The 16,540-nt window shown below is 34.5% G+C and overlaps 1 protein-coding gene across 1 annotated transcript; it reads right to left on the bottom strand.

Annotated features, from left to right (window-relative positions):
• Positions 1-327: 327 nt before the first annotated feature.
• On the bottom strand, positions 328-15,183 carry LOC128228639 (adhesion G protein-coupled receptor L3-like). Its single transcript, XM_052940059.1, has 18 exons — positions 15,055-15,183; positions 13,258-13,326; positions 12,213-12,366; positions 11,916-12,041; positions 11,596-11,680; positions 11,238-11,352; positions 10,741-10,817; positions 10,171-10,300; positions 8,495-8,604; positions 7,856-7,955; positions 7,244-7,394; positions 6,961-7,027; positions 5,606-5,669; positions 3,523-3,617; positions 1,693-1,822; positions 1,478-1,519; positions 1,071-1,199; positions 328-753 (listed from the first exon to the last, which is right to left on the bottom strand). Exons 1-18 carry the CDS (start codon positions 15,181-15,183, stop codon positions 328-330), a joined length of 2,199 nt encoding a protein of 732 aa, XP_052796019.1.
• Positions 15,184-16,540: the final 1,357 nt, after the last annotated feature.

Below are 16,540 nucleotides of genomic sequence, written 5' to 3'. Positions count from 1 at the left end.
ACTGAATTTACCGATAGGTCAAATTATCTGAATTTGGTATAATATAGAGATAACAGTACATGCAATTCTTCGATTTAACGCTTTTGATAAAATTTAAACTGTTACTAGTACCATAGAAATGTAATCCATTGACATTGTTTGGCTGCATACATGTTAAAAGATGGGCCAAAGGCAATACGTTTCATTTACTAAAAATACAGGAATTTTAAATATAAAACCTGTACGCAACATATTAAACTTGAGGGATGACCTGAAATAAACAATATGCTGGTTTGTTAATGTTACCACTGCTTTACTTATTTATAATTGTAGAATATCGCGAGTACTTTATTTTCTCATCGACGCATACACGTCATTCAGATCGTTTCTGTCGACGGAAGGGTACGTTTGCATGACGTTTGTCCCAGAATCTCGCTTTCCAAAATACAAAATGTAGTCGGTTGACGTATCCGAAATCCTGCTTGATCTTCGAATGCCGTCGTTGGGTAATGGTACATCGCTTTCATACGAAGGATGTCTCGCGTACTGAATGTTCGGGTTGTCAAAATCAGTCCTGTGTAGTCTCCCCGTGTGGCTGTAGTGACTAGAACGTGACACGCTTCCTTGTGTCGAGGACGAGGCTCTGTACGGCGTGTCGTAGAAAGGGGAGTCGTCAATGTCTCTGGCATGAAAGACGGCGTCATCAACATAACCTCTATTCTTGTACGGAGGTTTTCGCTCAAGTGTTGACAGTGGTGTTGTAGATGTCTTTATCTACAAGACAAATTGAGGCATTTATAATTTTCTTTTTTAATAAAGGAGATCTTGTCTGAGTTAATCCGCAAACCTAGTTGATAAACTCCTCACAATATCACATGGTATTGGCCGAAATACCTCATGGCAATTCAGCAAGAGAAGCTTGATATCTAACATAACAAGTGAAAGATATCAAATAAATCATTTCTTAGATAAAATCAAATCATTTCTTAGATAAAATCTAAACTTACACATTTGTGGCCTACTTGACAGGGTGAGTGAGTTGGTAAGTGATATTTTACCAAAACTAACATATACATATGTCATATACGTACCGATGATCGACTAAAGGTGGGTGTGTCCAACTCTTGCTCTCGCTTGAGCGTGCCTCTCTTGGAGATGGATGACCGTGTCATTCGCTTCTGGCTTAGTCGCCTATTCCTCCGCTCGTAAGCTTTGTGGACCTTTTTAATCAAAACAGAAGCATTGTAATTGTATTATGAGTAGCGGTATATTGGTTCTACTTGCATGTTGTTAATGTGAAGTCATACTGCGGTTATTGCTCATAACATTTAACCGCAAATTACTGTTTGTATTTACTCATCAATTATATAGGATAAAACGTATCTATCAATCTCTTTAAATATAAATGGTATAGAGATATATATCTTCTCTAGTTTCTCAATAAACTCAGTCATTCGAAGTCACGGTAAAAGGCAAACACATAGAAAAGGTAACTTACATCTGTGCTTAACAAGCAGTGAAATAGGAAAAAGAAAACACCCTGAAACAAAAGAAAAAATATAGTAGATCATTGTTTTAAAATCATACAGAAATGGAAGTGATAAAACCCCAGTTGTCCTAATCCATACACACGTATGTCAATCGTTATCAATACAGTTCTCTTTCAGTGAATTAACATATATACAACAACAACTCTGCGAAAATTATATTTACCTGAAGAGAATTCAGAATAGTGAATAGATAGGTGAATATCAGGGTTTCCTTGCTTGTGATGGACAGAAATCCCAATGTCCATGTTAGGCCTAGCACTGGCAGGAGCACGGCCGCCGCCTTCAGGCCAGACCTGGAACGCACATAGACAATTTTAATTATCTTAACAGCAAACAGTGTTACTAAGTTCATAATTAGGGCTATACACATTTTATACGTTGTATCATTTTATGGGGATTATATGGTTAAAAGTTCCCGAATAAAATAATAAAATCAAACTTGCATTACTTAATATATACACATAAACAATATGCCAGCCAGCAGCTCAGAATAAACCGCTTGTTATGTTATAATGAAAGTATCCATATATTAGGGTTGATCGGTAATACCCTGTCACACTGTCTAGGCTTGGCTTGCCAAATGTCATGAGAAGCCACCTCATATCGCGTGACGTCTAACTTCACTCACTATCCAGCGTCATCGTTAATCATATATTATTTGGAAGTGCCCTCGCTATCCTGACACCTCTAGCACGTGTCTGATGACTTAATCGTGCATTGTCGCACACCCATCGTACACAATACGACACAAGGCGTGTGATTACCGGCTTGTTTTTGCACTGTGTACGGAGTCGTACTAAGTTTGTACTCATGTCGTCATACACAGTCCTATATTGTACATCTTTGTATTTATAATTGAACAAAACTCATATAAACGCGTACAATCTGAAATTAACAGTTTGTACAATACCCCTACATAGGTGCGAATTTTAAGTCTAATAGGTATAGAAAGTATATTGTTAATTATGTGTTAAATCTCGTGCATTGCCGGAAACGTTTCGTATCTTTGGTCGCAGAATACCGCAGAGATGGCGAAGATCGCACGTAAACATTTGTTCAATCATTTCCCAGGCAACTTGCGGTCATCCGTGGCGATCTCTGGTAAGTTCTGTCTTGCCGATTATTGTGAAATGTCTCCAGAAATGTCTTGAGCATGTTACAGCGTCAATACAGACTGCATTCCGTGTGTTAGAGAGTTCGCAATCGAGAGACCCGTCAATACAAATAATTCGATATTTTTATATTTCTTTGTTGTTTATATTTGTTTATATCATTTCATTTATATTTTTAACCTTAGACATCTCTTCACTTGAAAGGATTACACCATGGAACGCGATTTCAACGACATTGTTTTAGATATTACATATCAGAATCTGAATTTGGTTTGAAATATCAACGGTCTGTTATTTCGAACATTTAAAGACCTGGGGTGGTATTCAATAGTCAACGAAATTAATCTTATGGTCATTCATCATTGACTTCATACACTATATTGGTCAGTTAGTAATAACAAAAACACTTAATTCGAATATCATTTCTAGATCCCATTAAGACAAATATTGAATATCACATATGTCTCTACAATTACACTAGATCATTTATCTGTTATCAAGTAGGATTAAACACATTTCATTAAAAAAAAAAACACATTCGTAGGATTTTTTGTTTAGTGAAGCCTTTTGAAATTTTAGTGCCACCGGAATATTTAAATTTTCTAAGATAAAGTCTGTAGCTCTGTCGTATTACATCGAGATTTATTCCTATCGAAATATCTTTCATCATCGTATGTAAACTACCCACTATTCTGTATACGATAACTCAGTTCATTTATCAAGGAGAGAGACTAAGATAGTTCACAATGTCCTGATTGTGTAATTGTTATTCATAGAAAGTCGTGTTTAATTTCTTCCAAGCCTGCCTTGTTTGATGCTTGTCTGATACGGAACTAACGTAATGGCCACTGAGCTGATCACTCTGTTAAGGCCTAACTTACTTAATGGAAGACCGCTCTTCAGCTGTCGCTTTTGATCCCCGTGACATCGAGTTGAACATGATCTTCATGACAACCGCTAGTACAATCGTGTTCACCTGAAAGTGGAATTGACGTTGAGCTAAACAATATGAACACTTGCATTTACATGTAGTACTCACTTTCTCTATAATTGGTTCTGTTTTCGTGGAGTAAAAATGTTTTCGCGTACAAATGTCATGTTAATGAAAAACAGTAGCGTTTTGCTGTATGCTGGCTGGAATGTCTCATGGATGGTTATTATAAATGGCTATACCACTATATGGTTGGGTTTGTTGCCATTGTGTACAGTTAGGTTTCCGTCTATATTTTCGTTAAGCAAAAATGTGACAATTCGAGGTATTTTACCTCACTGACATCTCTCTGACTTAATTTCACCATATACAGTACACATAATGTTTTATACACCTTATTACTGAAGTTAAATATGTTTCATTTTGCCACGCTATAGTGCGTGTGTGTCTGGTATGCTTGTGATGTGTGTATGTGATGTTTATAAGTGTATGTCTTTAGTTAATTGTCGTTTGGGCCCATGCGTTGCATCTAACCAGGGTTATTTTTGAATGTAGACCCATGGGCTTGTCCATGTAGTATTCATTGTATAATAAATTACAAATAATGAATGTCACTTGGCGTTGAGTGACACTTTAATTTACCATTACAATTGAGATTACGGAAGCTTATTTCACAAAATAAGATGTTTTCATCATTGTCAAGGAAGTAGCATGTCTCTTGAGGAGTCTCGCCGTTTTATCAAAATTGCTTATTCGGCCTTTTTGTCATTTCTGGTGCCAATGTTATGCGAATGTCTATTACAGAGCGTCTAGATTCATATAAGGCCGGATATTTAATGCTTCCCCAAGGGGAATACAATTATGTGAATAGCTGATTGCCCAATATTTATATATAGTTCTCGATTACAATTTGTCAATTGCAGAGATTATATTTGAGCGTTTGCCCCTTACGGATGACAAATCATGTGTGATCTATTTAACCTTATATGATCGAAATATATCTTAGGAGTGGCTTCGTGGCATCTAAATCTGGCATGTTAATATGGACTTATACATTCTTATTGGCAACAGCATCAATTGAGACTCATGATATTTGGAATTGAAGTAGATACTTATATTAGTGTGCTTCTGTTCGTCTAAGAAAATGGTTACAGTTTGACAAATAGAAGTTTGGTCACTATATATGGTGTGTGTCTCGAGCAGAAAGTAAAGCTTATATATTATGCTTACTTCCTCGAAAGCGCCATGAAACGCCTTTTTTTTTAGACTGACATAGATCTATGACTAGGCTCAAAGACCTTAGATACACCTCACTTGTATATTTGTAGGCTTAAACACGTGCCAAGTTGTTATATCGTTTAAATGCAAATACATGAAATTATGAGAACTCACAAACTATACATTTGTAACGAGAAGTGGTATATGTGATATATTTATAATTGAAACTGCAATATTGCCATATTGTCTCTTCTTGTTTGGAAAATTATCGATAGACTTTGTACAAATGAAGGGAGCTCAATCATTAATGAATGCCAAATACCATGATTTCAACTCATAAAAGCATATGCCTTATTATCATAGCCAAATGTTGTCATCATTACAATAAGATGGCTCTTTGTGATTTGTTCCTATTTAAGTGCATCATTTAATAGAGTAACCGACGGAGAATAAAATAAATGTGGACAATGACAGAATGTAAAAATGTTAGCACTCAGTTTGAGTGTATAGTGGGTGGACGGTAATTGCAAAAAGAGAAGGGCGGGACTAATAATGCCGGAAAATAACAAGCTCAATTAAATTGCTTGCAAAAAGAATGGTAGAAGATGTATGGTGGTTCTTGACCATTTATTGTTATATAAGGAAAACATATAAAGCACCGGAAACATGTATGGTTTTAAAACTGGCCAAATTAAATCTTAGCTACTTAATAACACGATCATGATATGTTTTGGTCAATAAAGCTTATTCATTTCAATACAAATGCCTTTGAAATGACCAGTCATATGAATATAAACTGTTAATCATTTACATACCGTTATAACAAAGCCGACGGGGGGAACAACAGTTTTCAGCAGAACGCTATGTGTGACCCAGCACCTGAAATGTATTTGGTTAAGATAAAAAGTAATTCCATTTCTGACACCCGAAACTAGTTTTACAAAACCAGGAAATTAATATTGGAAAAGTCCATTATTTGGATATTTCGTTATTCTTACACAGCGTTTGATCTAAAGATTACAAGTAAGTAATCATACTACCTACACAGTGTCTGTTTTTGTAAACTAAACTCATTTTAGTGTTGACCAGTGTATTTTCTGACAATAGTCACATAGCATGTTATTTATACTTCTGACAATAACAATATACAAAATGAAAGGCATAAACAAAGTCGGTCTGACGATTTCAATACATATTGTATGGTTTGCACAAGTTCAATTTTACGATTTCAATATTTAGCAATGATACAAGGTGCCAGAATGTAACTGTTTGCTTACACGGAGTCGTTTCTAGCAGTGTATTATAGCCGTTGGCTTGCAATGTCGGTTGGACAACATACACACATATCTTATTGCTTACACAATGATTGTGCGGCAATTTAAAAATATCGTTGCCAGAGGGGTCCCTGAATCATTCGAACTGTACGCTTATAAACTTAATTGAGCTGTTGAAATGTGAAGGTCTTCTATAAGGTGGTCTCCAAATATTATATATGACATGAGAGAGGGACAGGTGCCCCCTTTGGATTAATTTTAAATGATAAAATAATGAAAGAACTATTGTCAGCATTCTTAATGCCAACCTTCCGTGAAATTACAATTAACTTTTACCAGTAAAACGTTGTTTGCATATACAACTCATTAGCATTTAGTTTTTTTTTATTCCTGATTTGGACTTTAAGCAATTGTCTTTTATAAGAAACAAAAACTGTTCTGTACGCCCTGGCGTTCTGGCGTATGGCTAGGTACGTCAATCGTAATGATCACACAAAGTCGATTCGACAATATAAATATATCGAAATTATCACACAAAGTCGGTTCGACAATATAAATATACCGCAGTGATCACACAAAGTCGGTTCGACAATATAAATATACCGCAATGATCACACAAAGTCGGTTCGACAATATAAATATATCGCAATGATCACACAAAGTCGGTTCGACAATATAAATATATCGCAATGATCACACAAAGTCGGTTCGACAATATAAATATATCGTAATGATCACACAAAGTCGGTTCGACAATATAAATATATCGTAAGGATCACACAAAGTCGGTTCGACAATATAAATATATCGTAATGATCACAAAAGTCTGTTCGACAATATAAATATATCGTAATGATCACACAAGTCTGTTCGACAATGTAAATCGTAACGCTTACACTGTGTCTGTTCCATACTGGTCGTGCATGACGCCCGCTGATATACCAACAACAACCAGAGGCACACCTTAAATAAATATTTATAACCTCAATTAGCACTCGGCGTATACAATTGTATCGCATTATAGTATTTTAATTGAAATACGCCTTATACAACAGGCAGCTATACAGTTTAGTTTCCAAACCGACCGATATCTTGTAAAATCGTTATTACACAAAACATAGTACCCTAAACCGAATACATCAATTAAAACGATTTAACTCAAACTATTAGATAACCTACCCCAGCCAACCAGCATATATTTCTTAAGATGTGATCTTGACTCAAACACCTTGACAAGCACAAGGTACAGATTAGCTCCTTCTACCAGCATCCAACAAAACATGGCCAGCAGAAAATAGTGGAGACATATAGCAACGGCCAAGCAAACATCCTTAAAATAAAATCGAAAATATCATAAATTAGAGTCGCTCATTCAATATTTTTAATCATATAAGCCATCTTAAAAATGGTACCATTTGAAATCAATAGTTATTTTCGTTTTTGATAAATGTGTATGTGGACATCATTTCATTTTTATCTGAAATAATCGCAAGCATGTTCTGAGAGCCTGTCTAATCTAATTATATCCGGTGTCGTAGGAGTTTATTCAATTCTAGACAAATGCGTTTGTTGTTGAACTTCCTTTTACAACGTCAAAACAGATCATCATCAGATCTTTATTGTGAATGGAGAAAAATACAAAGGTCAAAACAAGAAGATGTGTCCAGAATACGATATCCAGAATGAAGACAATCCGTAAACTAAAACGGAAACCGTACGCCAAATGGCAATAGCCATATAACTTTTCAAACAATCCTTGACGAAACAGGGATAGGCAATAAGACATTTTACCCTGTTTTGAGTTTGGTCAATTCCCGTGAGGAAGAATAGCTGCAAGCAGACTATTGCAACGGCTAGCTGTTCATTAATGCGAACCCTTTGGGTCTTTAGTCTGAAAGAAAAGAACGTCTTTGTCATTTCTTGAAAAACATATTCCGATTTGAAGCAATTAACTAGCCTAATTGATTTCTCTTTCCGTATTCAGCTCTCTCTAAATGCACTTATGTTTAGCCGGAAAATGGATAAAGACCATTTGAATGAAAACAGTTCATAATTGGGCTTAACCATTGAAATACTGTGCATTGACAAATAGGCAAATTAGGCCTAATCAAAGTGTTTAACGAAACCACTAGAATAGACACTATTTTTCAAAGGAAGTCGGGAGAACACAAAATAAATCACGACACACACACACGTTTGTGTAGGTGGTGTTTATACGTTTGTTTCTCGAGTAGTTCATTGTCGTTTGGCACATGCCTTACGCTGCTAAACAGGGTCTATTTTGAGGCTTGTTGCTTTCATTGTTTTGAACGGACATTTTTATTTGTATATTGTTTTAAAAAAAGACAAAAGAGTTGATAATGAATTGTATAAAAAAACGATACCTATGTTATTTAATGAAAACCCCATTGGATGTGTGCAATTGATTACCTAAAGAACTCGAAGACAAAAACGGCAGTAATACAGCACAGTACTGATAAGCCTCCGCCAGCGTAGGACACGTACGTTAGAATCTTCTGGTTGCCTTCATCAATTGCTTCCTTTAAATATAATTTCAATGTTGTTGTTTTTTTAATTATAATTATTATTACATTTTATTCGGTAAAGAAAGTTATCAATCAAAGAAAAGGTGATATATAATTGATTTAAACCAGCGGAGATTAATATTAATTTAGTACATTTTAACATAATTTGTGAGAACAACACAAAGTAAATTTTTAAGTACTTTAGATTATGACGTACAATACGTATACTTGTACGAGGTCTGTTCTGTAAGTTCGCGGACATGTAAAAACAGGTATACGTAACAAATGATGTCAAAATTGTTAAAAATTGGAAAAAATGAATTTCAATGCAATCTACATTGATGATAGAAAAAAGAATGTATTTCATCAAACGATACACCTCAATTTTGGTATCCATGACAAAACACATATAAGTACTTCTCTCAAGTCAATACTTTCTCGAAAGTCTTCGAGTTTCAACAGTATGATAACACTATATTTTGTTAAAATTGTGATAAAGGTGTCACGTATTAACATCATATTTTCTGAAAGAAAAGATCTATTCACACTTGTGCAATGCCACGTTCGTCAATGTCGCACGTTGGCGATCGAAAAGGTTGTTTCTGATGTTTATTTAGTTATTGCTGAAGATAACCCCTTCAAATATTCAGAAAAATGATGCCAAGACCTTACACATAGATATTTTAGCGCTAATTCATCCTGCTACAGTATATTGCAATCATACTGAAATTAAATATGTTCTAGTTTGACCTGCGTCTAGTTAACACATGTGTGTTGTCATCGATACCAGAAATTTAAATATAGCGTCCATAAATCTTCCATCAATATAGACTGCATTGAATTTCATTAAACAACTTTAAAAACATTTCTAACGGAATTTTTATTTGTATGTTTAACTTCCGCGACCGTACCGACCAATCCTCGTGCGTGACCACAAATCAAGATTAAGATCAAGGCTTCAGTGGAATTGATCAAATTCTCCTTCTCGTTTGCTCTAAATTTACTCTCCACAATAATGGTCAAAATAAATTATGTTTGTGTACTTATATTCATATCAGTTTGCTTATTTTCATTTAAAAAAAAATATGGCATTTTCAGTCCAATTGGTGTTTATTAATTTCTTAATAATCTCGCACATGTTAACAGACGTTCTAGGATAACAAACTGCAGCTTCCTCGGTCGGTTTATCTGAGTTTACTTGTTAAGATTCAGGAATATAATTTATTTATTCCATTTCGTCTCCTCCTTTTAATTTTTATTTGTATCTTTATATCTGTAGAACCATATTTCCTACATATGTTTTTCAAAATTGGCAGATCTATTCTACAATTAAAAAAGAACAGAGATGATAAAACATTGAATCAGTCATGTAAATTGCTAGTTTCAAAGACATGACATGTGGAAGATTTTACTTGTATTGTGAATGCCATAAGAACCAATGTCCATGGTGTAAACATAAAGCGCATTCAATTTCCCACACAAAAAATAGTGAAAATAAGAAGGAAAAAAACAATAGTAGCTATAGGGCCAAGCACAGCAGGCAACAGTTTAACTATGAGCTTGTTTAAAGGTGTTACCTACCTCAACTTCATAAATATCCAGTAGGACGGCGAAGTTTGTCAGATGGCTACACTTGCACACAGTATGGGTGGCATTGCTCTCGGCGTCAACCCTGTAACAGCCATCTTTTAACCATCTGTCTTTAGCTGTTCTGTAACAGTAGTCATTCATGTGGTAAATATTGCTTAGGATTTTTACAATAACAATAAAATTAAAACTCAAAATAAGCCGGTGCATAAGCATTGGCGGTGTTGTAATTATCATTGCACAAGCTTGGCTTGCCCAAAAGGGATTAATTTTGTTACCATGAAGATATAATTTTTATCTAAATACGATGATTAGCAGAAGGAGGAGTAGAGATTAATCGTGTTCCAAAAGTTGCCAATCAATTTATTGTTTTGTACGGCCGCTTTTTTCCCATTTGAAAATTGCTCCTCCTTCTGATTCCGTCTTGTCCTGCAGTAAGACAATTTCTATCAAATGTTTTATCTTCTTATGTTTTTTAAGTGAAAATGCAACAAATTCTTAGCAACACAGATTAGAATAACCTTTCTTACAATTCTAGTTAAGATCCATGTAATAAACACATACCGAGCTGACGTATTGAGGAAGACGCATTTCTGCAACAATCTGGTTCCATTGAAAGTCTCTTCGATGGAACTATTCACCTAAATGTATCATCATTATTAATTCGTTAACATACGTTACTTTCAAATTCCGTAGAATCCTTAAAGAATGGGCTAAACACTTCATGAAAGTTGCTATTTTTACTACTTCCGAACAAAATAGTAAGTGCAGAACAACATAACTTTTAAAGAAGGCACAACAATTTGATTATTACAGAACAAAATGATAATTACACAATAATAAAATTATAACAGTACGATATGGGAATATCAAAACATTATGTAACAGAATAATGAGTGTAGAAGAATAATATTTCTAATACATAACAATATGACTAATACAACAAAGAAATATTAACAAACAATAATTTATATACCGTTCAACAGTCACTGTCTTTTATCCGAACATTGTATATAGTATGTTGACTTTAATGGAACAAATAAGCGTGCTTAAAGCATTACCTTTACGCGGAATATGAGCTTGACCGGTTTCTCTAGGTGCTGGAATTCTTGTTCCGGTACATTCAAGATCTTGCCGGATATGACGTTTGATATGATCATCCCATCTAAATTCCTACTACAAAATATACATTGTATGAACATCATTTCAACAAGAACAAGTTCATTTATTTTACAGACTATATTGTGTCGTATACGAGTTGTGTTATACCAACGTTTTACCAAAGACAGTCATTTCAGTGACAAATATAACAGGTACAATGGTGGTTCATAGATTGTTTTTATTATTTCATTTAGTTTTGACATCCCTCGATATTTAAGTTTTCAATTAGTACATACAACAAGAAATTAAGGGTATTACTTGTCAGAGGTTTTAAGCATATCCGTCTTCTGTAAGAGGTCGGCAATAGTGGGATACTTTGCCGTGTAAATGTGAATGAAACGTGCTAGAAAAGATTAAAAACAATCATGTTAGAGTAGTTTAATTTAAACCAAGTCATAACTCATTGCCCTGTGGCCAATCATTATCAATGTACTTGCTTAGATACATCCAGTTCATCAGACATTTAGCGATGTAAACACATGGTTTAAATATAAAACACGTTTATTTATCTCGATAACAATTCCCGCGAGACACGCTGCAACAAAAAGGATTGTTCGGAAGAAAAAAATATTCTTTACCACTTGTTTTAACCACCGACATGTTAAATATTTCCTCTGGTAGATGTATGGATGCTCCGATGCCAGGCGTTGATCGCGTAAAGAAATCAAAGCCATTTTGTCTGTCAAGTATATTCACGGAGTATTCTGCATAAAACAAAAATAGTGTTAAAACTGACAGTTACTCCAGAGGGAAGACTCGTAAATAGAAACCGAAAAACAAGATTTATGCTAAACAGATTTGTGTAATTTAGATTAATGACTCTCAACAAGAACATAATACATGACAGATATAGGACGTGCAAGGATGTAAGTCACCTAGGTTTCTATTCGAGAAGTATATGGAATGGTCTGTTTGTAGTTGTCTCTTGGTTCGCGTATTGCTTATCGTGTTGGCAAAGTGTTCTGCCAGATGCTTGGAAGCGTCTTCTGTAGACTGTAGGATGGAGGTCATTTTGCCCTCCAAATAACCCTGTAAGGAGTATAATCATTATAAGCTACAGTCGTATATTCTTTTTCCGATGTGATATAGTATGAGGGTGGGTCTGTTTAAAAAAAAACACTATTCGATTACTTAAATCGTCATAGTTTCTTTATTGTGCTACATATTTTAATGAATTGAACTTTATCCAGCTTCGAGTAAGAAAACAAAGTTGAGGAAACAAAATAAAAATACTACCTCGATGAATTGACATTTGTGATCTTTATACAGATATAAGTAAATTGAAGTAACGACAAAACTCCTTTAATGAAACGGCCCCCAGGGGTGGTATTCAATATAAATCTTGATTGGACCTAAGCACGATATAGTGTATATATATGAAGCTAGTAGGATTGTGTGATATAAATAACGGACCTATACCGTGAATTAAGCCAACGCTTTTTGACCATAAGATTTACTTAAAGTTCATATTGAACACCACCTAATTGACACGTTTGACAACATCCTTGTATTTCTGTAGCAATTTTGGCAAAGTTTTATTGTAAAAATATATGCTATTTGATGACGAAATAAAAGGAAATATGAAGAAGCCAAGGGTGATCGTTGGTCAGTTTTGAGTAGTTTATGTTCAAAAGCTAGATTATCATATTCGTGTACTTTCTGTTCATTGAATGTTCCACTTTTAGTCCGAACTATTTCTGAATCTCACGTCTCACAAACACGTATAAATTTGAATTAATTTTCTAAAATAAAACTTTATCGGCAATTCAATCATAGTGAATACATAAACGTTCCTTTTATCATGTTATTTAAACACACATAGATTATAATCGACCCCAATTAGCACGCTATATTACATAAATAGGAAGGAGCTAATACGAATGAGATCAAAAACAGCAGGCCCGGATATTTCGTGCCTACCTGTGGAGTAAACTGCCAAATTTCCGCCGTGTCAGGGTCAATTATGCTTCCAACGCAACTCCCGAAACCCTGCATACAAAGATTCAAATTTAAATATAATATCACGACATCAACCTAACAAGCGATGCGTACTATCTTTCTTCCAACAGCTGTGAAGCGGTCATGTCAAGGAGTGGCAGCAAAATTGTAAGTTTAAACTTGAGAACTTGATCACTGAAAAACTTCTTTATCTTGTAATGTAGGTGAAATCAGAATATCCGGAGGATACCCACGTGTCAGGCCTGCGTTGTGACCACAAACCAAACCCACATGCGTTTATGCCAGGAATCGAACTAAAAGCGACACTGTTCTTACTGCATCTAGTTTTGATAATGTCTCTTGGAAATGTTTTGCTTTTATTCATTGATTTGTTCACATATTGACAATTACAAAAAATATCTAAATTTCAAATCAGGCATTTTTGTTTCTAATTGCAAATAGGGTTGAAGCCGTTTTTTTTTGTTTTTTTACGGACGATGTCACTAATCGCAGCAATTGTCTGCCAAAGAAAATCTCGTTTTTGACCTACTTGTCATAAGTATGGAATTATGTGTTCTGTAAATATGAATAATTATAGTCAATTGGTTGAATTTATAGAAGAAATGATCAGTCAGAGATGTTTAAAACAGTATTTCTTTTTTAATTATATTCATAATAAGAAGGTATTCATAACTATTTCCGGCCCTTGTCCAAACCACCTTTATTGTTCAAATACTTGTTAAAAACTCCTTCAATGGGCATAATCCTGCATTTTCCATATTTGATTCTATGTAGAATGAAAGTTTCTTCTTTTGAAACAAATCCTAAGATAAACGCGTTACCTCGGTGGACTTGTGCCTTTTTATCATGATAATTGGATCCAATGGACTTTTGTGTAAAACGTAAGCACGGTGACATTGGATAACAAGTTGAATTTCTCGAAATGCGTTTAACGTCTGTTTGTGTGAATCCATGCACTTTCAGTTTGTGTAAACATAACAATAAGTTAATTGTTTAACTAGTCATAAACTTGCAGGGTGTGTTTAACGATAAATAATCCGTCTCAGCAATACTGTCCCTTTCCCGTCGCACCTAATTGTTTTAAATCAATAAACATGCCACGCATGTGCGATTTTAACCATAAAATTGTCCATTAACATTAGCAGTGTTTTTGTTGGAAATGAATTACAGGAACAGCTTAGCATTTAAAGTACAGCTTAACTCACTGAACCCCAGAAGAGCTTGCGAATACGATTGAGGATAGTCCTCAGTTGAACAAGTGTAGCGCGGAAATCTTACACGGGGTTACCCTAGTATATATCAAAAGTGCGTAATAGAGAATCACGATTGTTATTATAAATCCATGGAAATTACATTAAACTGACATTTATTAGACAATCTTTTGATAATTGACGAGCCATGGTAATCTAAAATCGCTCAGCAGAATGCAAAACTATTAACATGTAATTCAATAATGGCTACAGGGTCAATCACACACGACTTGGTGCGATGGGTTTAGAAAAAAAAACATTATTAATTTTGAACCATCAAATGATGGTTCACGTAGAACATGACGCAAGTTTACGAATGCATACATTTCCAAGGAGCATTTATATGTGTTGTGAGATTTTATTTATGCAAATACACATTTAATTGATACCTACATTAATAATGCAAACATAATTAAACAGGTTTTTTTTAAATGTCCAAATTGCGTTTAGAGATTCCGCAAGCTATCAAAAAGGAAGGTAACATTTTAAGTACAAAGTACAAAAATACCATAGCCATATCGATGACGCCAGTCTTATTCGTGGTCACGTTCTTGATGAGTCCGGAAAGTTTTTGGACGGACTCAGTGGCCACATTGAGATCGCCAGCGTAAACTGTATCAGCTTCCTTATTGTTCATGTAAATTGAACTTTGTATAGCTGAAAGGCAATTGTGTAAGGACATTTGGATACCAGTTGAATTTGTAACAACGGCAATGAAATGAACACCATTGTTAATAGTGCGTACCGAGTTTCGACCAATATGTATGCAAAAAGCTACAGAAACATGCTCAGTAGCAAAAAGTTTAAACATAAACCCGGTTTAGTGGCACTGGGCAAACGCCAAAGACATAGCACACAAAATCACGAACAAGAAACATAGAACAGCACAAAACTCTACAAACAGCACAGTGCATAAATTATATATATATATATATATATATATATATATATATATATATATATATATATATATATATATATATATATATATATGTTTATCAAGAATTGTTAGGTCTTTTTGAAAACGAACATGAATTAGCAAACTATACTGTTCCTGGAAATGAATGATATGTATTTACTCGCATAGCAAACTAAAAAGATGAGAGATTCCATTGTTTTCTACTTATGTGACTTATCGTATCCATCCGTCAAAGATGCACTATTACTTCCAAATATGATTTTCCACAATTAAAACAATTTGAATATACCAGAAAGGGTGAATACATGTTGAAAACAATGGTTCTTCTGAACAATTCCATGTTTAATTTGAAAGAAATGTGCAGAAAACACGGCATTTCTACCTTATGAGACTATAGTAGATCACTGTAAATATTTGTAAATATTTTAGCATTTACCAAGCATTTAATAATTTTTAGTTTTTAGCTATTAAATACACGGTTACAATCTTGTTATCAGTAACTAATATTTTCCATAAATGCATTATTTAGTAAGTAGTTAAAGGTTTATCACTCAAATTTATGTTTGTTATACATGTGTATGTATCGATTTTGAATAAGAGTGTCACTTTAAAGATAAGATATAAACATCTGTTTGATTACACATTGATTTAGGACAGTGAAATGTAACAACGAAAAGAAAAAAGGAAGTATTATTATATTACCTTTTGTAATGTTAACAATACTGTTAGGCGACAGTGATGGTCTTCCATATAACGCCAATACATCATTCCGTATGTCAGAAAAGGCTGTGCTTATACAGTCGCTGAAATCCGGTCTACCCCACATTGGTTTGTCTGGTGAAATTCCATTTAGACATCTCCGAGTAGCGTTCCCTAAAGCAAGAAGAAAAAATATTTATACCTAAGTGTAACAAGAGCACGAGGAGAATCAAATGATGAGGTTTCCAGAAAGGAAATAATCCAATTTAACTTCATACTCAAGACATTTCCTGAAGTTCAGAAGCATATTTGGTTACGTTGAAAATCTGAATGCAGCTAAAATGAACTGATAAACGTTCATCACAATGTTTAAGAT

This window comes from Mya arenaria, chromosome 3 (assembly GCF_026914265.1).
Source record: "Mya arenaria isolate MELC-2E11 chromosome 3, ASM2691426v1".
NCBI classification, from domain to species: Eukaryota; Metazoa; Mollusca; class Bivalvia; order Myida; family Myidae; genus Mya; species Mya arenaria.
The sequence above is the reverse complement of the archived record's forward strand: the minus strand, read 5'-3'. Positions and strand labels throughout refer to the sequence as shown.

Bases quoted from the DNA above. Each gene is read 5' to 3' on its own strand.
- LOC128228639 (XM_052940059.1), bottom strand. From the start codon at position 15,183: ATGAACAATAAGGAAGCTGATACAGTTTACGCTGGCGATCTCAATGTG. The intron at 11,353-11,595 runs GTAATACCCTTA...TATATTTTGTAG, and splicing joins ATGCTTAAAACCTCTGACAA to TAGGAATTTAGATGGGATGA. The intron at 10,818-11,237 runs GTAATGCTTTAA...TGATACATTTAG, and splicing joins AGCTCATATTCCGCGTAAAG to GTGAATAGTTCCATCGAAGA.